This window comes from Malaclemys terrapin, chromosome 1 (genome assembly GCF_027887155.1).
Source record: "Malaclemys terrapin pileata isolate rMalTer1 chromosome 1, rMalTer1.hap1, whole genome shotgun sequence".
Lineage (NCBI taxonomy): Eukaryota > Metazoa > Chordata > Testudines > Emydidae > Malaclemys > Malaclemys terrapin.
This window is the reverse complement of record NC_071505.1, coordinates 285,326,054-285,352,487: the sequence shown is the minus strand read 5'-3', so window position 1 is coordinate 285,352,487 and position 26,434 is coordinate 285,326,054. Positions and strand designations below refer to the sequence as shown.

The 26,434-nt window shown below is 40.5% G+C and overlaps 1 protein-coding gene across 1 annotated transcript in view; it reads right to left on the bottom strand.

The window, feature by feature from the left end:
* The window catches only part of DIAPH3 (diaphanous related formin 3), a 502,197-nt gene that overhangs the window by 143,234 nt on the left and 332,529 nt on the right, over positions 1 to 26,434 (bottom strand). Inside the window, exon 24 of the mRNA XM_054013650.1 lies at positions 2,818 to 2,982. Within this exon, the coding sequence (XP_053869625.1) occupies positions 2,818 to 2,982 (165 nt within the window). The remainder of the gene's footprint in view (positions 1 to 2,817; positions 2,983 to 26,434) is intronic.

Here is a 26,434-nt window from a genome sequence, read left to right as displayed (position 1 = left end):
CTAAATTGTCCAAGGCCACAGAGAGATTTATTGGCAGAACTACAAACATAGCTGAAAACACCTGATTCCTATTCATATACTCTAACCACTAGACAATATTCCCTTCCTCATTCCATACAAGAAATTATTTCAGGGACAACACTTTCAAAAATCTATATTATGATGACTGGAATTTCAAAAGCAGGACAGTTACTATATCATTTTATGCAAAATGATGATCAAGTGTATACATATAAAAATATAAGGATTAAGGAATATGACCCGCAGAACTTGAAATATTAACTCATTTAATTTCTGCTAAATTTGTAGATGAAAAAAGCAACCAACCAATATGACAGTGACTATTTACAGGCTAGACATCCAGTGCTACTTGCTAGCCTATTTGTAAGGATTAACTTTGACATCTGAAGTCCCTTCCTTAGTTGCCAGGAGGAACTGCCATTTCCCTGATACTAAGAAATGGCAGTATGTTCACCCCTTTCTGGCCAGAGGATTGCCTCCTTTGCACAACATAAAATAGGTATGAAAACAATGGCAACTAAGAAGTTATTTTTAATATAATTATAATGGGTTCTACATAAATTAGTGATTAAGTTATGTGGGGGAGTTACAAAATAATACTTTGCCAGGATTATTTTTATAATTGTTCTGTATACAGATAGATATTGCATCTCTCGCTCTCTTCAATTGTGCAGTGGAAAATTATAACAAAGTACTCATCATGTAGAGTGTGAGGTTTTCTTTTTAGTCATTGACACTGGCCCATTTAAGTTTGTTGAATACAACAAGTACATCAACATGCTGAAGTAAAAGCAAGTGAGAATATACTATACTCTCTGGATTTGTCTACCACACATAGATCTGCTTAAAGGGTGGTAGTGGTATTTCAGTAATCCAAATAGAAGACGTTTTAAGCTTTCAAAATAATCTAGTTTTCACAACCTATCTTTTCTTCATTTGTACAATTTAATTATACACAGATATTGATTTTAATTGTAAGCATATCTAATGCCTCTTAATTATACCAATCTATAACATTTTACCACACGCTACGCACTAACAATTAAAAGCAAAGAAAGCAAGAAATCTGATCTCAAACTGCATGCTGATTTAACAACTACCATATTAAAATATGTTACGGTGTAATTATCCAATAACATCTTCATAATTAGTTCCCCTTTATTAACACTACATTTAAACAACATTAGAGTGTCCCCTACAGTTAATGAAACAGCAACTGACCTTTAATAACTCCATTTGTCAGATCTTATAACTTAGCCAACTAAAATTTCTTGACCATATTTCCTCCTTCACAGACAAATATACAATGGTGGATCAACTGCCACCCATGTTACATGGTGATAGGTGCTGCATCTTTTTTACAGATGCTTTGAAACACCAATCACCATGGCATCTGGATTAAGAGAATCCAGCTAGGTGAAAAAGGACTGCCATGCCCTCAAAAGTCAGGGTCTAGGAAAAGGAGAAGACAGTTATCTTATTTTCACAAGTTTTCTACAAACCCTCCCTCCAGAGATTCGTCAGTTGCAAATTTGGATTTTTTTCCCCTTTTGCTGGAGGATTTTTCATCCTGGAAGGTTACTGATAAATTTAGTAAACTAGATCATGCCCTAAGAGTTAAAATATCATCTTCTTCCTTCATGTACCTCCTTCATGCTATTTTTGAACGTCTGCATATGCAATATTATTTACATTAAAAGATGAAAGATAATAAAATTAAAAGATAAAAAAGTTATCTTGTTCAACATTTTAGTGGCTCACCTAATGTATTTTTTTAATCTAAGCAGCTAAAAGTGTTTCTAAAAATCATTTTCATCCTTAAATTAAAAAAAAAATTGTGGATATCAAAGAGCAGACCTCTTAAGAAAACAAAAACAAAAGACTAGGCATTTAGAATATATTAAAAATCAAGTAAACCATGAAAAATAAAACGAGGTTCCTCAGGAAGTGTCTATAATCTGATGAAATTATGCCTATTTTATGCAAAGGCCAGGATTGGTGTTTCCTTGGGAAGCAGCCAGCACAACATCCTCTACGTTCATTGTGTTTGCACACAGCCAGGATAACCTCTGCAGCTCATTTATTTCTGTGTGCTTCTTTCCTGTTGATTTTGTATGTAAATAGGCATCTATTGTATGACCTTAAAATGTTTAATTTACCTATTGATAAAGATACCCGAGGATACAGAAGGAAAACCTATTTTTTACCGTTGCTGGTGACTATTATCTTGGTATGACATTTAAATATAATTTCAGTTTTTTGCACATTATCTCTACATATATTTCACAACAATGTTAAGGACCAGAGTGACAACTTTCATTTGAGACCTCACGTGATAGTATTTGGTGAATTGTAATCTACACATCAGATTCATGTGATTTCTGTAACCCATTCCCAGCTCGCATTAAGAAGTTCTTGGGTCATGCAAGCATTCTATAGTAAGTCAGACAGGAAAAGTTTTATCTGAACAGAAATAAAGAATTTCAAACTCATCTCTTCTCTGCCTTCTGCCCCGCCCAAACCTCCTGCATGTTGTATATTAAATCAAGGACCCAATTTTAATTTATTATAGTTCAGTTTTTTTCCTTCTGAAGGTACGGAGAATTTTAAGATAATGAATGAATACTTCCTTTTCTTTACATTGTAGAATCTGGGATGTAGAAAGTAAGGTTTCGGATATGAATGTATGTTACCATTCAAGAAGACAGAAAAAATTATTGAATAGCCCATCAATATTTGAACTATTAAACAAATCATTCCTGGAAAACAATTTTAACATCAATAAATATACTGTACCAAGAACATTGTCCTGAAGTTATTCAAGTCGGTTAAGAATTCTTCCACCGAAACTTTTTTCAAATCAATGGCATAGTATCCCATCACATTTTGATAGAGCTTCTCCATGTTCTCATGCATCCTGGTAAGTTTTTGGTAATGTTCTCTTGCATAAACTGAAAAGCTGTATATTACTGTTAAGGTTAAAAGAGCACTCAGTGAAGCTACTTAAAGCAAATTATTGTGATTTATCTACCTGTTTCTCTGTAACCAATTTTAACATTCAAAAAAACCTCTCATTTATCTCACAATAAATTATTCATTTATTTCAAGTACAACACAAACTACATACCTAATAGTGTTTAATGAATACTTTGGTAATAGTGAAAAAATAATATAAGAATGATCCTCAAATTTTCTTGATCATTTTTTACTTTGCTAATTGAATGAAACATTCTTTACATTAATTTTATATATAATGGGAATTGATAATAGGCAGTACATAACCTGTTTGCCATATATTGTGTTACATAAAACAACATACCTCAAAGACTTCAATAGGAAGTGGGTGCTGCTTGGATCCATTGAAAATAGGTCACATCTATTTGGGTGCCTTAGTATGGATTTAGGCATCCAGAGTTCAAATTTTGGTCATAATCCCTATTTATGATGGAAACTGTTTTGCAAGTATAGCAGGTTTGACGTGTGTGTGTGTGTGTGTGTGTGTGTGGACAAAGCTATATATAACGTCCTAAGGCTAGCAGGTTTGTGGAAACAGAAGCTTTTTGGTTTTCTCTATAGGTAAAACGGGAGAATTTAGGTTGAGTTCTTACCTGCTGCAAGACAAATTTGCTTATGCTGCTCTCTAGCTCCCCCTGCAGAGAGTTATAATTTGCACACACTTTTGAGGAGTTCCGTAAAATACCTAAAACTGTATTATCTGGAGTTTTCCCATAATCCATACTCAAGAACTGCATAAAATGTTCTGAGAGAGAAAGTAGATGAGGCAATATATTTTATTGGATCAACTTCTGTTGGTGAAAGAGACAAGCTTTCATGCTACACCGAACTCTTCTTCATGGGGGGAGGGATAGCTCAGTGGTTTGAGCATTGGCCTGCTAAACCCAGGGTTGTGAGTTCAATCCTTGAAGGGGCCATTTAGGGATCTGGGGCAAAAATCTGTCTGGGTATTGGTCCTGCTTTGAGCAGGGGACTGGACTTGATGACCTCTTGAGGTCCCTTCCAACCCTGATAGTCTGGGAAAAGTACTCAGGGTGTCACAGCCAAATACAAGATGGAACAAAATGTTTAACATAAATAGTTAGAACATATTCTAAGTGACCATTCAAGATGAAGTGGCCTGTTAACACCACCACTGGCTTGTCTCTAATATCCAAAAGGGCTATAACAACACTGCAAACATCAAACGTTCCAAGTAATTTCAGGTATGTGAAAGGGAACATGTCTAATAACTCATAGGAGCTATTCTTTGAGGGACATTAACCCCCCCCTCAACCTCCCCCCCCCCCCCCACAAACCAACAACATCATTTAACATTAATTAAGGTTGCTCTCATCAGGACTCAAAGCCGTAAAAATAAGGAAATAGAAGACTGAGGATTAACACTCTACACTGCAAATAGATACCAGCTGGCTAGGGCTAAGGGGTGTCAACGTTTGGGCTCTGGTTGCAGCCAGAGCTTTGGAAACCTCCCACCTCGCAGGGTCCTAAAGCTCAGGCTCCAGCACGAGCCTGAATGTCTACGCCACAATTAAACAGCCCTTAGCTTGAGCCTCGCGAGCGTGAGTCAGCTGTCATGGGCCAGCCAGGGATTTTTAAACACAGTGTAGACATATCCTCACACTAAAATGCCACAATGAATGTTGCCTATGCAGGTTTAATTCAGGCCTAGTGTGTATACCTTATGATACAGTCTTTAATTTCAAGTTTTTTTGTTTTTTTTTTAATAAACACAAGAGCCCTGGCTCATTCAGCACACACGACGGATCTGCTCTGGGGATGAATCAGTGTTGTGTCATGCAGAGGGGGGTCTGTTGGACCCCCTTCTCATTTGTTGCAGAAGTTGGAAGGTTTTTAGCGAATGAGGCAGGTGAATGCAGGAAGAGAACCAAGAGTCTCATGGTTAGGGCAGATAAGCACTGCCCTGCAGACTTAGACTCTATCTCTGCCTTTGCCACTAAGTTTCTGTGTGATTCTGGGCAAGTCACTTACAACCAACTTTTTACAGGTAGTCACTTCTGCGTGTAATTAAAGGCTAGATCATAATGCATACATACATAGGGCCGAATTACAGTTGAACAGGCACCCTTCTTTCTGGCTTTTTCTAACTTTAATGTGCTTATCTCTGCAACCTTTTAATCCTTGTAAAATCCTTAACTTTGTATTTTCTACTTCAGGGGTAGGCAACCTATGACACATGTGCTGAAGGCGGCATTCAAGCTAATTTTCAGTGGCACTCACACTGCCCGGGTCCTGGTCACCGGTCCAGGGGGCTCTGCATTTTAATTTAATTTAAAATGAAGCTTCTTAACTTCTTAAACATTTTAAAAACCTTATTTACTTTACATGCAACAATAGTTTAGTTATATATTATAGACTTATAGAAAGAGATCTTCTAAAAACTTTAAAATGTATTACTTGCACGCAAAACCTTAAATTAGAGTGAATAAATGAAGACTCGGCACACCACTTCTGAAAGGTTGCCGACCCGTTCTACTTTTTAATTATTTAGTTTATTGATGACAGCAACCTTAACTAACATAAAACGAAGTTTGTGAATTTCTTTATTTTAATATAATTTTTATATATGTTCTATTTAAATAATAAAGCATTTAAACATTTGTTGACTTCAATGTATATGTTAACCTTCATATTTCAACACTCATGGCCATGTTGACAAATATACTAAAAGCAATTAAACTGTATTCAAGCAAAACATGTTTTTAATGCAACTTCCTTCAGTTTTACTGCAACTTCTAGATGATACACAATTAAAAAAAAAGAAACAAGAAAACCGAGTAAGGATTCATAGCTATAAATTTCCCACCCTTTTTTAAAAAAAGGTAGATATTCAGAAAGACATATCGCAGCATATAAATAATATACATAAAAAAGAGCTGTAATTTTGTATTTTATTTTTGTGTAACTCTTTCTAAGGAGAGCAGGAAACAATTACCCTTTGAAAAGAAACTTCCCCACTTACACATTACAAACCCCAAAGAGCACAGCAGGAGCTTATCAGAACCCAATCTGCTTTTGTTATAGCCCCTCATCTGACCCTTCTTTGTAATAATGTTATGATAGCTTGAGGTAAATCAGTTATTAAAGGCTGCCATTGCCGTGACAACCAGGGCAATAGTGACTCTCCCCAAGTATGCAAGTAAACTGAAGGGAGATGAGTGGCTGAGTATTCTCTGATGTCAAAAATGGTACAGCTCAGGCAGTAGCAGGAGGTAGAAAATGAGCACTGCGTGGGGTTGTCAAGTTGTCTTGAGTGGCTCACAAACATGAGTACCAATCTCAGGGCAGAGTGTTACGAATTAGGGCACAAACTCCACATTGGTGGTGTGTTCTATACTTACATTTCACCAAATATCAAATGTAAACTCCTCAAGCAGTATAACAGCCTTAACATGGAGTCACTGTCAGTCCCCTTCGGTACTCTTCTCTATCTTGCCAACCAGGTAAGCTTGCCTTTGTGATTGTCCCTTAGCTGAATATTGTGATTTTTGGTGTAACTACCCTCCCAAGAATGTCACTCAGGAAAGGATGGGTGGGTTCCCTGCAACCTGAGTCTGACTATTATCATTACCAACATCTTTGTAAAACCCTAGGGGCTAAGCGCAGGCCAAACTGAAGCATTTGGTACTGATAATGTTTCCTGTCCTAAACTAACCTCAGAAGTCTGCAGTGGCATAGTCTGATGGGGATATGGAAATATGCATTGACTAGATCTATTGAAGAAGGACAGGGATGACACCATAGAAGCCAGAATCTGCATCCAAAACTTCATTTTCTTCATCCACATGTTGAGCCTTCTGAGGTCAGGAATGGCTCTGATACCCTCATGTCTGTTTTTGCACAGTGAAATAGATGGACTAGGAGATGGGGGAAACTGCCTGTTAGCTTCAGTTTTTGCGGGGAGTCCTATGCAAACTTTGTCAAAGTAGATTTTTGGTGGGGAGGGGAGGTCCCACTAGATTTCCTCCCAGATCTCAAATCCACTGTTTTCCCTTGAGGAATCTGTTGTCCCTTTGCTGGCATCTCCGTGAAGACGAAAAGTGTCTCCATCTGAATGCTGGTCTGTACTCTTTTCTGTGGGCATTTAGTGGAGCAGGGAGAGTCTGTTTGGATTTTGCCGCATTATCAGCCACCACCTTCTCCAGCTTTTCTCCAAAAAGGGAGGGAGCCTGCAAACTTGGCTGAACATAGGACCCGCTTACATTGTCCACCTGTCTTCCAGGAATGTAGCCATAGGTGGCACCTGGCTCCTGAGCAGGAAACCATGGATCAGGGTGAGAACCTCATTGCGCCCATTCAGAAATCAGCTAGAAATGCTGATGCTACGGTGAGTTTCTATAAAATGGAACCAAATTCAGGATCATCTCTGTATTTAAAGGCTTTGAGATATTCCAGTCAGGACAGAGATGCTATTGCAAAGCAGGTACCTGCCAGAGATGCTTGGAGGATGGCAGAGGAGGCTTCAATGTTCTTTTTGAGAATGGCCTCCATCTTTCTATCTGTGGGTTTCTTAAGGTAGAACTCCCACTCTGAGGAAATAACCATATCCCGGACAATGACGTTACAGGGGCATCCACCTTCAGTAACAGAGCCCTTTGGTTCTTGAATGTTATCTGAATTCACTCTTCTCAGTGTGCTTGCCCTTAGCAGGTTTGTTCCATTCATCCCTAATCACTTCCTCAAAGGAACAGTGAAGGGGTATTGCAGTCTCAGGGGAGGATTTTGAGGGGAGAAATGTATTCTGGGGTTTACTCTCAGGAACCTGTTCAGGTTGGATTTGAAATGTGGAATAAACCTTGTTGCACATAACTTGAAAACAACCACCAAAACACACTGTTGCTGTATTTTCCCCTCATCCTGTTCAGATTCAGGATCAGACAGTTCACTTTTCCCAGTGGAAGAGTGGGAGGAAAGAGGAATCAGAGGACTCATATCTCCTGTATCTTTTGTGTTTTCGCCTTTTTAGATTTTTTAACCCTTTTTGTGTGCTTTGGGAGTGTAGGTTGTCTGCTGCCACTTTGGTGAGGCCTTTTGCAGCTTCCTTTTCTTAGGGCCTGAAGCTTTCTTGAGAGGTCTGACTCAGAATCGTCTCCCTCTGGGTTCCAATTGCCCCCTGGGAAGAGGGAACTCGTCCGAGTCCACCTGGTCACCTTGGGAAGGAGGTGGGATGATTAGGAGTCCTGCTTCTTTCCCCACAGTACTCATGACCCACTTTGTGGCAGTGGGAGGGAGGGGATTTGTGGCCCTGCAAACCTTCCCTCTTTGTCTTGCAGGTGGTTCCCCTTGGACTTACCCTGACTCGAGTGGTCAAGTTCCTCTTCACTTCTCGCTGCTCTTCATGTGAGTTTTCTGGTCCACCTTTCCCCCATTAGAGTTGAGGCTGCCTTGGGGGGCAGGAGCTCCTACCTGCTTGCCCACAGCCCTGGAACCTAGTGGACACAGACACAGGCTGGGCACAACTCACCATCTGCCAAGACTAAGAAAGCTGCCTTACAAATAAAGCACGATTTGGATTTAACTCTGTGCTTTCCTGGTTGCTCTTCTATGCCTGCAAGGGACAGAGGAGAGGACGAGGAGATGCTGCAGTGGAGGCTCAGAGAGAATTAACCCCCAAGGGGTTAATTGACCCAGGGAGGAGAAGGAAGTCAGAAGAGAGGGAGAACAGTGCTCCCCACTATCCAAACAATGGGGAGAAACAGCTCAAATTGAAAAGGTAAGCACATAGGCAGAGAACCTGGCAGCAAGTGGAAGCAGAGAGGTTGTGGCTGGAGCATGTGGTGTGAAAACGCTGATCCACCTCCATGAAGCCGCAAAGAGAGGAGAGCTGCCGAAGTGTTCTTAATTGTGAGACATGCTGGGCAGTAGAATAATCAAGTTCAATAAATCCAACAGCGAAGAACATGAATACGCGTAGAAGGAACTTTTCACCATGCCTTATCGTGAAAAGAAAACACAGCACTTATATGTCTAAAAGCTAACATCAATGAGCTTTCGGTCAAGATTCATGGACTTGTCTCTTCTCTTCTGGAAGACTAACATAAAATTCCTTCCGTCAGTTTAGTGAATTTTGCCTCCAAGTGCCTATTTATTAAAACATTTTATAGCTGAAAAATTTCTATTGCAGGTTTCCGACAAACTGTGCTCTCCAACAGAATTAGTTAAATTTAATGTGAATGTGATAGTAAAACCATTCTGGAACAATCACAGAGCTTCCTCTGAGAAGTGATGTATTGCTCTGCATTTTGATATGGAGAGTCTCAAGGGAGAAACTGAAAAACAGTCTCTCTCTTCAGTACATCAGTAGTTTCTTTTGCATCTCATTTAAAAACAAAAAGTTCTGGGGAAAATATGTGCAATGCTAGGTTTACTAATTGATATTGTTTCTTTATCACTGACAAAAGAAATGTTACAAATGGCAGTGAAATAAATCATCAATAAATGTCTTTAAGCCACTCATGCTACAAGATATTTAAATCATTTAATTGGATTTAAAGCACTAACTAGCAGTGCTAAGAAAAAATGTTTTTTGATATTAAACATTAATAATATAAAAATGGAATTTATACATAGATCCAAAGAATTGACTTGAAATACTTAGTGTTCCCATAAATTTTATCACCTCAGGACGGGATGCAGAGGTAAAGTTTCTTAACACCTTAAATTACTGCCTCTTGGAGCAGCTAGTCCTCGAACACACAAGAGGAGAGGCAATTCTTGATTTAGTCCTAAGTGGAGTGCAGGATCTGGTCCAACAGGTGAATATAGCTGGACCACTTGGTAATAGTGATCACAATATAATTAAACTTAGCATCCCTGTGGTGGGGAAAACACCACAACAGCCCAACACAGTAGCATTTAATCAGAAAAGGGGACTACACAAAAATGAGGAAATTAGTTAAACAGAAATTAAAAGGTACAATGCCAAAAGTGAAATCCCTGCAAGCTACATGGACACTTTTTTAAAAGACACCATAAGAGAGGCTTAACTTAAATGTATACCCCAAATTAAAAAAACATAGTAAGAGAACCAAAAAAGTGCTACTGTGGCTAAATAAAGTAAAAAGCAGCGAGAGGCAAAAAGGCATCCTTTAAAAAGTGGAAGTTAAATCCTAGTGAGGAAAATAGAGCACAAACTCCGTCAAGTGAAGTGTAAAAATATAATTAGGAACCCAAAAAAGAATTTGAAGAACAGCTAGCCAAAGATTCAAAAAGTAATGGCAATTTTTTTTTTTTTTTTTTTAAAGTGCATCAGAATCAGGAAGCCTGCTAAAAAAACAGCGGGGCCACTGGACAATCAAAATTCCAAAGGAGCACTCAAGGACAATATGGCCATTACAGAGAAATTAAATGAATTCTTTGCATCGGTCTTCACAGCTGAGGATGTGAGGGAGATTCCCAAACCTGAGCCATTCTTCTTAGGTGACAAATCTGAGGAACTGTCCCAGACTGAAGTGTCGTTAGAGGAGGTTTTGGAACAAATTGTAAACTAAACAGTAATAAGCCACCGGGACCAGATGGTAGTCACCCAAGAATTCTGAAGAAACTCAAATGTGAAATTGCAGGACTACTAACTGTGGTTTGTAATCTATCATTCAGTCAGCAGGCAAAAGTCGGTCAAGATAGGGAGCTATCAGAAGAAAAACATAAAACAGTGAAGAATAGTCAATAAGAAGACCTCAAAAGAGAAGCATTAGCCACAGCAGCTACAGTACCACTTACAGAAAAGAAGGAGCCTTAGAGAGCAGAGGGAGAGAAGAATATGGAGAGTAAGTACGACAGCTATAGTGTAAAATATAGATAGAAATAGGATTGATGAATGTGTCTCTGTACGTTTGGGTTAATAAAGATGTGTGTTTTTGTTATGAATTCTGTTCTATATGTATAAAGTTTAAGATTGCTGTCAGTGACTGCAGGGGACTGATCACTGCATGCAGAGCACAGCCGCTTAGTATTGCTTTAACTATATACTTATGGTTCAGGAGCTTTTAACCTGTACCCAAGGATTGTGCTAAGGGATTTATGTTTATGTTTTGATTTATTTGTACACACAGCAGATCAGTTATTGTTTTTGATGAGTCACCAAGCCACCCATAGTGCGATGATGCCACTAGACCATGATGTGCTCAGGACAATTCTTCCTGCATTGGAATCTGTCCCCAAAATAGCTGATTAATGATGGGATCCAATCCCACACCAGGACTGAGCTTGACTGTCAGCCATGGAGAAGAAGATTCTCTTGGAAAGGGGTTGAAATCCACAGCCATTCAAAATGACCAGTCGCATAGCAGGCAGATTTTTATTTTGTTTGGGTGGATCAACTAGTACTAAATACAGGGGGTTTGTTTTCTTAGGGGAAGTTCTCCCTCAAGAATCTATGCAGAGGCTGTATTTTAAAGTTAGGATACAAGGCATCGTGATTGTCTAGCTCTCCTAGCTAAGGGCAGAATTGACTAATGATAGAAAGAGTGTTTGGCCAGATTAACCAGTCAGCACTAGAGTCAGCAGGGAGAATGCTTCCCCCACAACACAGTACATCCAAGTTCACCAATTATACCCAAGACAGGGTGAGTACTGTGAATATCTGTGGATGAATCTAACTTTGGGGACATAGTGTGGTCTGTCCTGTGTACGTGACCTCATGTGAGGTTGAAGGCTTGTTAATTAGGAATAATTTACTAATGAACTTCAGTCCTCTAATTAATTGCCATGGTTATACATTATGGGCACAGGTTTCTAAGCCTAATCCTTACATGTTAACTACTGAGAAAGGGGCAATGCAACTGTAGACTTGCACCCAGCATCCCAATAAGTGCTGAAGGTGACTGTGAGGCCCCCAAAAGAGGCTAATATGCTAGTCCTGGTTAAGCCAGGCAGGTGTAGAAACTGGAAACATAATTTGGTTGGTTAGCCAAAGCTCAGAAAGCAACAATAAAGAGAGCAAGGAGTTAAAATGTGAGTCTGCAGAAATGCCACAGCCTGTGGATACAGAAAGAGGAAGTTGTTTTTTTGTTTTTTAAACAGGCAGGCAGGCTTTGAATCTTCACAGCAGTCTTCTGTCATTTGTAAAACTCAACTATGATCTTAAATGTAGTGGGGCTTATGTGTGTGATAGCTCTCTAAAAGGAAAAGGCAAGATTTTTCTGAGTACTGTGCTGGAAGGCTTATGGGTGGAAGAGGCATTTATTAATTTGACCTTTGAGAAAACTCTTGTTAGGATGGATTTGTTTAAGAGGTTAGTTGAGGTCCATAAACAAACAGTGATAGTCCTCAAGAAAAAAGTATTCTGCACAGTGCAATAACAGAAAAGGCCTCTGAGGAATCAGGGTATACATGCATTAAATATTCAGGTTGGCAATGGGAAGTTATTGCATTATAAGGTACATTGGATTATAAGGAATAGCCAGCAAGGACTTGTCAAGAACAAATCATGAGAAACCTAATTTCCTTTTTATACAGGGTTACTGCCCTAATGTATAGAGGGAAGCAGTAGAGGTGACATATCTTGATTTTAGTAAGGCTTTTGACTCAGTCCCACATGACATTCTCACAAGCAAACTAGGAAAATGTGGTCTAGATGAAATTACTATAAGGTGGGTGCACAACTGATTGAAAGACTGTACTCAAAGTGTAGTTTTCAATGGTTCATTATCAAACTAGGATAATATATCTAATGGGGTCCAACAGGCAGCAGTCTAGAGTCAAATACTATTCATTAATGATTTGGCCAATGGAGCGGAGAGTATGCTTATAAAATTTGCAAATGACACCAAGCTGGGAGATGTTGCAAACACTTTGGAGGACAAGATTAGATTCAAAATTACCTTGACAAATTGGAGAATGGGTTTGAGTTCAACAAGATGAAATTCAATAAGTGCAAAGTAATACACTAATGAAGGAAAAAAAATCAAATGCACCATTACAAAATGCGGAACAACAGGATAGGTGGTAGTACTGCTGGAAAGGATCTGGGATAGTAGAGGACCACACATTGAATATGAATCAACAATGTGATGCGGCTGTGAAAAAGGCGAATATCATTCTCGAGTGTATTAACAGTAGTGTTGTATGCAAGATACAGGAGATAATTGTCCTGCTCTTCTTGGCACTGGCAAGGCCTCAGCTGGAATACTGTGCCCAATTCTGGGCATCACACTTTAGGAAAGACATGGATAAATTGGAGAGAGTTCACAGGAGAGCAACAAAAATGATAAAAGGTTTAGAAAACCTGATCTATCAGGAAAGGTTAAAAAAACTGTGTATGATTAGTCTTGAGAAAAGCAGACTGAGGAGGAGGGCCTTATAACAGTCTTCAAATGTTATTTAGGTTAGATATTAGGAAAACCTTTCTAATCATAAGGGTAGTTAACAACTGGAATAGGCTACTATGAGAGGTTGTTGAATCCCCATCATTGGAAGTTTTTAATAAGTGGTTGGACAAACACCTGTCCAGAATAGTCTGGGTTTACTTAATCCTGCCTCGGCACAGGGAGCTAGACTTGTTGACTGTTTCTATGATAATGCACAGGTAGCGAAATATCAGGAACAAGCTGTGCACATAGGAGCATGAGGAGGTTATGTGGATTTGGTTCATGGTGTTTTGTGGTCACAAAATAGGCATGGCTCATACCCCCTTTCTAGTGACTAGACAAATGTTCTCAGAAAAGAGTATTCCATACGTTTGTCATGTAGTCTCTGAAATGGATGCCCTAAATCTCTGCTGGGGATAGTAGGGGGGACTATGTGCCCTGTCATTAGGAAAGGGCAGAATTCTCAAGGTAAACAAGCCTTTCAACCCCCCCGCCGAGAGTTTGTAGCCACTGGATTTAGATCTTGTGGAAAGAACCCTGTTATCTCCTAGTGACTAATCCCATGCAGAGTGCAGTCAGGTTTCCTTCTCAAAGTGAAGCTGGTTATTTGCTTGTTGAAAGATTCTACTGCTCTGAGCTTAGGATTCCTATAATTGGAGAAATGCCAGAGGAAACACAGCAAGAAAAACAACAAGGAGTCTGGTGGCACCTTAAAGACTAACAGATTTATTTGGGCATAAGCTTTCGTGAGTAAAAACCTCACTTCTTCGGATGCATAGAGTGAAAGTTACAGATGCAGGCATTATATACTGATACATGTTGAGCAGGGAGTTACTTCACAAGTGGAGAACCAGTGTTGACAGGGCCAATTCAATCAGGGTGGATGTAGTCCACTCCCAATAATAGATGAGGAGGTGTCAATTCCAGGAGAGGAAAAGCTGCTTCTGTAGTGAGCCAGCCACTCCCAGTCCCTATTCAAGCCCTAACACGGCTACCCCCTGATACTTGACAGCAAGAAAGTAGCCCTGGCAAACTGATTCAGACTTCCCCACAGTGATGATTATCTTGGTGCCAATCTGGGAAAAATCACTGTTACAAGGTGATCCAGAGTGAGTTGGTTGAGAACCAGCTGGTTCTTTCAGGAAAATAAATCGATCCTGAGGAAACTGCTTTTTTTCCTGAAATTCTTGAAAGCCAAGTAGAATTTAAAGAATCTGAGTTCCTCCCTGGATCTGAGGAACAGAAAAAGCAACAGATCCAGTTAATAGATGACACCAAGAGGATGAAAAATCCTGCTATATAATCTAAATCCAGCCTTCCATGAAAATAAAATTAAGATTGTTGACACTTTCAAATAACATGCATTTCCCATGGATACCACACTTTAAACACTTTTAGAAAGCAAGGACTTTCATGAACACAGGGTGTAACCTGAAGATATTACTTAAAGCACCCAATGATCCAAGATCAGTTGAGATCATGCCGACAGGAAGGGGCATAGGCAGTCGAGGAAAGAGTGGAAGGGTGGATCCTGGGAAGTGATTGGGGCACCGTCCTCGATCGCACGCTCAAAATGTCTGCTTCTGGCCTCCTTGATTCCTGGAAGGGCCAGGCTGAGCAGACAAACAGGAAGACGACGGGTGTCACTGCTTAGGCCCTTTGTCTCTATCCTTTCTCCTGTAGGTGCTCAGCTGGGAAAGTCCCCCAGGACTAAGCCGGGGAGGTAGAGGACGAAACAGCTTCCTGGCCCGCTGAGCTGTCTGAAGGCCCAAGAAACAGAAGGTGGCACAGGAGTCTTTAAGGCCATGGAGCCTTGTGTCCATGAGCTTCGGAGAAGAGCCCTGCCCCCTCAAACAAGAGGTCCTGAATGGTGGCCTGCATCTCCTGGGATAACACAGAGGACTGCAGCCAGGAGCTGTGCCTCATGACCACCACAGAGGCGACCACCCTGGCCACTGAGTCTGTAGCATCTCAGGCCACCTGAAGGGCCCCTCTCGCCACCACTGTGCCTTCGTCCACTAAAGCGATGAACTCCTGGACTCGGTCCTTTGGGAGGGCCTCCTTGAATTTGTTAAGGGAGTCCCACCAATTAAAACTGTACCTGCCTAACAGAACCTGGTGGTTAGACACTCGCAATTGCAGGCTGGCAGTCGAATAAACTTTTCTGCCAAACAAATCCAGTCCCCCGCCCTCCTTTTTTTGTTTTTGACATGCCATTGACTTGGCCCTGCCTGTTCCCTTCATTAACAGCGGACATGACCAGTGATGCTGCTGGAGGGTATGTGTACAAATATTTGAACCCTTTTCCAAGGATGTAGTACTTTTCTGCCTTCTTAGAAGTAGGCGGGGGGTCTCCTTGCCCTTAGGTGCTCGGGTAGTCACCAAGTCAGGCGGAGCGTTTGCGGTGCCGCTCGGCCTGCTTGTTCCTTAGCTGCCGGGGCCGCTTTGGGAAATGAGGGCTGTAGGAGAAGCCGGGGTCCCTTGCCGCTTCTGGGAGTCGGATTCCTGCCCGGGCTCGGGGCTAAGACTGCAGTGGTACCCCCATTAAGCCCTGGGATGGGCACATGGCCTGTTATAGTTACTTTGCCTGAAGCCCCTTTCTCCTGTGGTGCTGGGGAGCTCTTCTTCTTTTGTTACTTCTTAGGCAACGGCAAGGGGGAATGGTGCTGGGCGGACCCCACTGCACTCTGTACTGATGCCGAGGTGCTCAGAGTGGGGTCAGAGCGGTAGGGCTCTGATGCAGGACGAAGCGCAGACTCCATGAGGAGGGCCCTCCAGCAGATATCCCACTCCTTTTGGGTTCTAGGGCATAAGTTTTTACAGATTCTGCACTTGTCCTTTCTATGGGACTCCCCTAAACACTTCAAACAGATGTTGTGGGGGGTTACTAATAGGCATCGACCTGTTGCATGACAAGCATGGTTTGAAGCCTGGAGAACTGGGCATGCGTCGCTCTGGGGTGAAGTCCCAGCCAGGACTCGAACTACCAAACTAACCTAACACTTAACTTAATGTCTAACTAAGTACCTACAAACTATATACAAAGAAGATAGACAATGGTCTGTAAAGAACCGCTAACGCTCTTGCAATGCAAGACAAGGCGCTCCGACCGACAAAGGCGGTAAGAAGGAACTGAGAGGGCGTAGGGTCGGCAGGGCGTAATATATCAGTGCATGAGCGCGGCACTCAAGGGGACACCATAGCCGACCCTGCGGATACTGCTAAGGCAAAAATCTCTGATGACTGTGTATGTGGGCGCACACACAACTAGAATGGAATCGACATGAGCAAGCATTGGAAGAACTTTGGTTGGCTTAATAATGTACCTACCAATGATATTGACGGTTGATACTGGAAACATGCCTATGAAGTTGATGCTTACAAAACGTTCATGAGCATAATTTTCTTCTGGTGTTAGCAATAACACAAGCTTTAATTAAGGCTATTTTACATAGAAAATATGATTAAGCAATGTTTTCTATACAAGAATTATTCACTTGCCTAGGAAAAGCTAAAGGAGGCTTTTTTAATTTAATAGAATAGAGTAATGGTGTAGTCATTTTTTTTGTATACAATGAAATTGTTCTGCAGCATTAGTCAGTAGTTTCTCTTTAGAAATGGATATGTTCCAAAGTCTATCTCCATATCAAAAGGGGAGAGGGAAAGAGATGTAAGAAGAAAGGCCCCAAAGTTATGAGTTATTACTATTTAATAATCACCCAGATATCAAGGCTGTTTAGAAAAGATAGGAGAGAGGGCAGAGAGAAAACTCAAGATCTAATGGTAAGATTTCTTCCGAGTGTCTGAGGAAACGGAGTCTCTGGAGCTTTTCACAAGAGTGTAATGTTGGTACAGCTGAATAAAGTTCCCTTTCTCCCCCTCACCCTCATCTGTGAATGAATGAATTAAAAAATTGATACCAAACATTAAGTTGTTATATGATGTGCCAGATACAGTCCTGAAAAACAGGGAGCTTGATGGAATCTAATATTATGATTAAAAGAAGTTATCTGTATAAAAAGGAAGTCAACTATAAACTATACAGCTTTGGGCAAAATACTGTAACCTTTAATGACAGGTTTAACCTCATGGGCAACCCTGTTAAAAAAATAAAGGGGTTGCACTCATATTGATTTATTTTAGTTTAGTGAAAGGTAAAGTAACAGTAGAAGTAAGACTAATATTTGAAGTTAACCATGCTTATGCTATCAAGTTAGTGAAATACACCAGGGCTAAAAAAGGTAGTAAATAAAGGAACTGAAACCAACTGGTGTGTTTATAAGGACATTTGACCACAGAGTGGAATAATTAGAAATGTAACTGTTGTATTAATAATGCACAGACTCAGCTCAGTACAAAGGTCCCACCATTGTCACTAAAACAAGGAGAAGACTTATACAGCTGTTCCTGCCTGCTCGAGACTCACAGTTCTTGAAGCAACTTAGCATTGTATAATGGACTGTTAAAACAAGTTTAAAAGGCATCAAAGAACAGGAAGGGACTTTGTATACATTATATTAACTTTAAACTGGACATTTCAAAAGTGAGCAAGGTATTGATGGAGAAACTGCAACATGGGCAAGCAAAACTGCAAAGTTGGCCAAGGAATGCATTAAAAAAGGGGCTCGTGAAGGTAAGTTGCAGACTGGAGCAAACCAGATGGTGTTTGAGATGCACTCCTGTCGACTCCGTTTGAGCTCCTCGTTCTGGTGGAGTACCGGAATCGACGGGAGAGCGCTCAGCGGTCGATTTATTGCGTCTATACTAGATGCGATAAATTGACCTCCATTGGATCCATCACTGCCTGCTGATCTGGCGGGCAGTGTAGACAAGCCCTACCATAGTTAAGGGTTTCATATTGCCTGTCAAGCTCTAGGTGCTTACAAACATAAAACAGAAGTGTACAAAAATCTTGAAATTGCACTTGGTCTCAACAGCTGTCATAAATGTAGGAGTTTATGTTAGATAGTTAGGAATGTGATTCAGATCCTGGGGCTAATATAATCTGTGGGGAAGTAGATTAAAAGGGTTGATGCCTATAGATCTATTGGGAGAGAGACTTTGGTGCACTGGCATATAAGTAACTGACTAAATTGTCTTGTGCTTTAGCTTTGGATTCTCCCTGTTCCCGTACCACCCCGTTGCCTTAGTTGCCCAGAGTTGACCGGTTTTCTAGTTTATGTTGACCAAACCATAGTCAAATAATATTTTTGTCTTCTTATATCCTAAACTATTAGGTGTGATTGTTAAGGGTATTTAATAAAATTCTATTAAACTAAATTTAACGCTCAAGTCCTTTTCATTAGTTAAGCAATCAAAATTAAAAGAAATCTATGAAAGATGGTACTGGTAATCAGTTAAGCAATTACTTAATTAAGGTTTGTTTTATACCTTATCTTTCTCAGAGTATCATATCTTGTAGATTTCTGCACTCAGACTTAGCCCAGATTTTTTTCAGACTAGTTTCCCCTTAATCCTGTCATTTCTATTTGTGTCCTAACTATACTTCTCACTGTCTGGTAGTTCACCAGCACTGTCAACACTTTTGATATATAATGCCTTCCCTCAACCCCCTCCTTTTTCATCCACTACACAGATTGTATTAGTTTATACGGACATTTCTCTCTCTCTCTCTCTCTCTCTCTCTCTCACACACACACACACACACACAATAACTATGTTACTTTTTAAAGAGTGTGTTACTGTGCAAGCCACAATTTTGAAGCTTCTGACTTTTGTGGGGTTAAGTTCTGAACCATTAGATATATTAATAAATCATCATGTTGACTATCTTTATATTTATCCAATGGATCTATCCAGTTCATTGAACTGGCAATTTGATTTTGTATTAATTAATGCATATATTATTTAAAAAGTGTTATTTTACACAGAAACACAGATGAGATGCTATTAAGATGCAATTACTATATGTATTTTATAGAGAATAATTATTTAAATTTCAATGTCAAATTTTTATCCTAGTTACTTTATTTACAAAAAGAGATTTCTTAATAATTAATGAACACTTTAAGTAGTTAACCAAGATTTTCAGTACTGATGAATAGTAGTACACACTAATCCCACAAAGATTAAAACATCCTACAAAATATTTGAACCAATTAAAATAGGTTTAGGCAGTTGATCAGTTCCATCTTTTTCCCATGAGAGCAGGTACAATTTTGAACCATTAAAATCAATGTTCACCCAAGAAACCCATTTCTTTTCCCAGCATGCTCCAATACAATTTCTGCTCAGAGAGCCCAATTCAGCAAAGTATTTATGCATATGCTTATGTAAACATGGTTTAAGTCCAGCACTATATGCAGTAGCAGCACTTTAACTATATGTCAAAGTCTACCTAAGATTCATTGACTACAATAGGACTTCATTGAACAAGGTTCTCAAATACCCTTATTCACAGTCTCTATTCTCTGCTCCTCCTAAACATCTCTCCTTAATGCTTCCTTCACCCATACTTCCTCCTGCACTTAAACAATTTCCATGTTCATCTCTGCAAAGTTGCTTTCTTTATCCTTCAAATCTGCTCTTAAGCCCATGTCTTCCTGGAATTGTTCCTACACAGTTCTCACATATAATCACCAGACCCTCCCTTAGCTGAACTGTTATCCTCTCTCATCTTGCCTTGATTAGAACTTGTCTAAATGGGAAAGGTTTTTTTTTCAGAATATAGGCTTCCACTTTAACTATTCAAGAATAACTACTCTGAAAGAGTAAGTCCACACTGCTTTGTTTATGTGGACTTAAGCTACTTCCTTTTTGAATCACTGTATCCAACACTTTTTCAAAATAAACATACAGCATTCTGGACAGTTATACTATGGAGCAACGTTCTGCTACTAGATGCTTTGCATTCAGGGATTTTTCTTGTGGGGCTTTGTCAGATACCCACCAAAAAGGCACTGGAATTTTGGCACTTGGGGTCAAACTATAAATTCCCATGATACCTCTCCTGTCATCCAGTAATTCATGAGCCAGTGCCATATTCAAACTGCTGAACACCATGAGCCTGAGCCATTAATACAAACAAGCTAATGAATATGCATTGGCAATCACACAACTGGAGAGCTTTGGATGACTTGGGAGACAGGTATGGTGATGCTGCAGTGGTGATACAGAAAGAGGAGGATGAAATCGAGCAGTTTCTGTACATGAACTTTTTCTGGAGTGGCTTCATTCAGTGGACTGCCACTTCTGGGATCAGCAGATTAGCACTGAGTGGTTGACCAGGATAATGATGCAGAATTGGGATAATCAGCAGTGGTAGCAGAACTTCAGAACTCTATGGCTCTGATCTTGCAATTCATAGCACCTGGGAACACTGCTGTACCTGCATGCATGAACTGCAGTATTGGCCTATGTTTATAAAGTACAGTGTAAATTTATGGTGCTATAGAAAGGACTATTAATAATATAATGCAAGGTATTATGACAGAATAAAAACAATGGTCCAGCGCTGTTACCCTGCACAAAGTGAAAAAAGATCCAAATCTATACTATATTGAATATATCTTCATAAGTTTCTGCATAAACTGATTTTATTCCAGCCAGTCATAACCCTACCTGTATATACTAATGGTACACAATCTACTTATATACCTGGTTGTGTGCAACCATGGTAAATTAAATGACTGCATAGTCTGGGCACACCTAATTCCATTTTGCAAATTTCTACAGGTTTGAGAGATTGTCCCTATAGTAAAAATGAGAGTTTAAGTAACGAGGCTTTTCTATTCAGGCCAATGAAACCATTCATGGTTCAGGTGATAAAGAACCATATTAAGCTGTGGGGGTACGGAGTTGCAACTCCCAATATTGCACGAAACAGAATCTTTCATTTTTTTTATAATATTGCACAAAATGAATACAAACTCTATGCTTTCTAAATGTGTACCTACCAGGATTTATCAATTAATTTGTCAAAGAATGTATCTGATGAATTCGGCAATATTTTCAAGCTTTTTTCCATTACTCATCCAGCTATAGTATCTATTCATGTATGATAATGCCACAACAAATGCATGTACATATACAGCAAGCAACATAACCTTACTGCCTCAGATATGCACTCTTTCCTAAAGTATGCAACAAAAATGTTACACAATTTGTCTGAATACCAAACCATGTAGCAGTCCCATATCAAGAAATCATATACCTACGTGTTCTAACTTGCATATTTACCTGCATACTTATCCACAAATTTACCTATAAATATCCATTTAAAAACCACAAATTGCTGTTCACTAAGCTGTGATCTAAAAATATTTGCTCATTTAAATAGCTAATTGTACATTTTTATAAAACTAACCCAGTATATAGTATTGATTAAAAAGTTCAACACAATAATTTAATATTTTAAAGGTTATTGTTAATGAATTAAATATCTGAAATATACATCCATAATACAAAGTCCTAACCTAATAACCTTCCACAAATACAAAATTAGAAGGACTTAATTATTTAAACTCTGGTTTAAATAAACAAACAAAGTATTTATTTAAAATCTTCTTTACAAATCCACATCATCTCTATTTTGAATATAAAAGAATAGTTTGCTCAGTCTGCCTTTTTCCTAGCATATGCATGAATGGATTTAATATTCTAAGTCTGACTTCTTTGACAGTCCTAATTAAACAAACAAACCATTTTAATAAATGATTGTAATTGCTTTTAAACTAATATACGTAAAATTAGCAGCAAACTAGCACAATCCAATATATAAGTGGAATATTTATAATTATAGACTTTGTCAATAATAAAGTGCACCAACTGTGCACATCTCTGACTTGCAAGAGAAACAAGAATGCTAATCAGTTCATTAGAGGCTTCTAGGTTGTGATATTTAGCGACAGGATGTAATAGCTGACTTGTCCATGGAGCATAATTGTACTCAGGATGAAAAATTGTTTCCAACAAAGCACCATCCTTCCTGTTTCAGATTTCCTGCTGGCTGCTTTTTATGAGCAGCATACCTTTCAAGACATCAGCATCATTCAACTTCCCCTGTCATAGAAATAAAAGTAAAGATAGGTCCAAACTTCATCATGCTGTGTAGGATTATCTAACCTTTACATCAAGCATCCTTTGCTTTAGTAATTTATTGTAGCTCCTGTTTCCCTGAAAGTGAGCTTCTTTAATTAGTGTGCTCACAGGCATTATCAAAAACCATACGCAAGTCTACTGTTCCTAAATTACCGCCTGTCTACAGGGAGAGTTAATAGGTGAGGCTAACTACTTCAGTTAACAGTATTTACTGATCAAAATAACAGTTAAAATGCCACATTTGGATATTCTAATATGGGAAAATAATTGGGAAAAATGGTCATGACGTGTTCTGTACCAACAAACTTATTCTAATGTCAAACAAGACTAAAACAGCCCACAATATGTATGACTTAAGGGAATCAAAGAATATGCTATTCCTATTACAATATACTATTTTAATTGCACCTCAAAGTAGCAAAAATCATGTTTCAGAGTAGCAGCCGTTGGTGTCATGTTGGTGTCTAAATTATTAGTGGTCTCAAGGATAATGCTTTTTAATATATTGACTTATTAAATATTCATAATGTAACACAAATGTATCAAAATACATTAAAATAAATCCTTTATAAGAATAATCAATACTAATCCACCAAAAGAAAAGTAGCATGATTCTACTTCATCACATGCTTGTCTATTCTCAGGAGCCCATGATAATGGGAGCTATATAAAATCCTATTTAGTATTCTATGCCATTTAAAATTTGCTAGGAAAAGGTTTTACAAATAAAAATCCTCCCCAATTTCCCTGTTTCCTCAATAATTCTCACATTCTGATTGCTTGTTTTCCTCTTGCCACGTTTTATACATCACATATTCCCTATCCACCACAAGTATCTAACACCAAACCCATTTGTTGCATAAAGCCAGCACCTCTAACAAAACATTTCAGTACATTAACTTTTAACTTAAAATTATTCTCGCTCTTGTCTCTGTGGGGGAAACTCTTCTGAATGGGAATGGAAGCAGTGTTATCCCTTGAGTCTTCAGACACTGAAACAGTAGCTCTGTGAAGGTGTGAACTACACCACTTATCTCCATGGTTAACTCCAAAGCCTAAACATGATGTTAGAATTGTCAACACAGTTAACTATTTCAGTGTTTATCACTTTAACAGAAACTTCCAACTAATGTTAGTTTTTTAGATTGAAACAAATGCTTCTCATCCTCTATCAGTTTAAAATGAATAGCTGAACAGAGGAGCCTTGCAGTGCTGTCTGTCTTGCCCTTGAACCTCTGCATGAACTCTTACACAATGGAGTGACGAAAAAACGGTTACCTACCTTTTCGTAACTGCTGTTCTTTGAGATGTGCCAACGTACACAGAGATTTTTGCCTTAGCGGTATCCATAGGGTCGGCTGTGGGTGGAGGAGGATATAACATTAAAGAAGTTGTTGGACTCCTCCGCTAGATTCTTGACCTCCAAGTTCAGGTTGGTAGCCATCCTTTTGAGCAGGGCCTGGTGCTCCTTGAATTCATCGGGGGGAAGGAGGAGGAGAAGCTGCTTGTTTAAGTGGGGCCTGCTACCACTTTGTCCGGCGACAACGAAGACGACTGCACAGCAGAGGGAAGGGGTGGCTTCCCCTTGCTCATTTGGGGACGGATCCTTGGGCATCAGGGTCCACTGTGTTGCCCCTGCATTGGATTCCGCACTGTGCTCCAACTTGGGTGCCGGCTGCAACTTGTCCAATGCAGCCTGGGAGGAATGGTGTGAGTACGGGACCAGCATAACAGGTACACCCCACAGGTTCCAGTACAGGCACTGAGTGGGCCATTGCCCCTGCCTCCACACTGCTGCCGCAGGAGCCACACCAGTCTCGCAGGCTGGTGGCGATTCAACTTCTATAGGCGAGGGGCTGAACTCCACTTCAGGCTCAGACCACTGCCCTTCTGGTGACGAGGGCAGCGCCATAGATGCCCGACAGGGCCGGCTTTAGGCACCGCGGAGCCTGATTCGAAGGAGCTGCTGCCGAAGTCCCGCCGCTGTCTTTGGCGGCAGCTCAATCACTGCCGCGGAGGAAGGACCCTCCACCGAAATGCCACCAAAGACAGCGGCAACAATTGAGCTGTCGCCGCCGACAGTGCCGGGACTTCGGTGGCAGCTCAACTGGCTGCCAGTGCCTTCGGCGGCATTTTGGCAGAAGGACGTTCCTCCGCAGCAGCAATTGAGCTGCCGCTGAAGACAGTGGCGAGACTTTGGCGGCAGCTCCTTTGGGACACTGCGGGGCCCTCTTAGGGGCGCGGGCCCGAATCCAGGGAATTGGCTGAATCGCCCTAAAGCCGGCCTTGATGCCTGAGTCTGTCAACTGCCCCTCGTCAGCGACCAGTGCTGCGACCAGGAACAATCCCACACTGGGGGTGTGGGAGAGACCGCCTAGGCAATGGTGATCTGTGCCATAGCGAACTCTGGCGGTGACATGGGTACGAGGATTCATGTCACAATGCAGGTGTTCCATGCTTTGCAGGTAGACACATTGGCATCAGGGACCTGTGTCTTCTAGTCAGGGACTGAGGCTGTGGTGCCAGGGTCCGAGGCCATGGTGATGGGGACCGGTGCCTGAGATCCGGGGATGAGGAATGCTCCACTGCTTTAGGGGGCGGTCCCATAACCGGCTTTCCCATAGATGCCGGAGCCATGGCTGGGTACATCACCTGGCTTGGCATCTGCGGTGCTGGTCAGCCTACTTGCTCTTTGGCTGCCGAGCCCGCTTCAGGCACAGATGACCCTACTAAGGGCTGGGACCCCCTGCCACTACCAGGAGTTGGAGGCGGGTCCCTGGCTGGACTAGAGGGTCCAACTGCAGCGGTACACCTGAGCAGCTCCGGGGCAGGCACGTTGCCCAACACAGGTCCTTTGCCTGAAGCCCCCTTTTTCTGCAGTGCCTCCTGCACAATGGACATGGCTTAAAGCCTGAGGAACAGGGCATGCCCTACTCTGAGGCGAAGTCCTAGCCAGGACTCTAACTCCTAAACGACTTCTCTAACACTTAACTTAAAGATCTAAGTATCTATCAACTAACAACAAAGGAGACAAAACAAACTAACTGTAAGAATCGCTAACACTCTTGCGATGTAAGACAAGATGCTCTGATCAACCATCACGGGTGGTCAGAAGGAAGTGTGAGGGCATAGGGTTGGCAGCACCTAATATACCAATGCATGAGCACTCAAGAGGGTGCTACAGCCGACCCTATAGATACCACTACGGCAAAAATCTCCACTGACTGCACGTGGGCACGCACACACCTAGAAGGAATCGACATGAGCAAACACTCGAAGAAGAAAAATGACTTTCTGTTCAGTTTCCTTGCTACTACTTAGTGTGGGGTAAAGGACCGGAAGACATAAGGTTTCACTAGGATTACTTACCCCCAACTCAGAAGAGGAAATTAGGAGGGCAAAAGGTGTTTCTCCTGAATTTTTGCACTTTGGCTGCAAAGGGTTGCTGTTGTGATTGAAAGTAGTTGTCTCTTTCTCTTCCTTACTCCTCCTGCTTTCTTGCCAACTGTTTCCCTTATGGCAAAGAAAGCACTTGGAAGGGAGGCAAAGAGAGCAGCTACAGAGATAAGATATATGTAATAGAACATGGACATCAGCAGGTAGGAAGAAATGGATCCACTACAAGAGCCAAATTTTCGCCTAAGGGGAAGAGGAAAAAATCAGAGCCATTACTTTTAAATAAAAAACATGAAAACATGGAATTTTGTCAAAAACAAATGAGGCAGAAGCTGTCTTCATGGATGATGTGTTTCATAAGCTGAGACTATCAACGAACTTGAAAAACTTTGCAGGCCACCTATTCAGAAGTGGACAGAATCCCAATGGTAATATACAACTCAAAAAGAGCAAATACATCTAACTGTAATGGCCCTCTCCTATTTCTATATATATATTCTATATTCAAGGTGAAATAATACATGGCTTAGCACTCTCCTTATAGAAGTAGTTTTTAACACTCTGATTGTAATACATTCACCTTTTCACTCAGTAAAAAAAGTGTCCACGTTTTT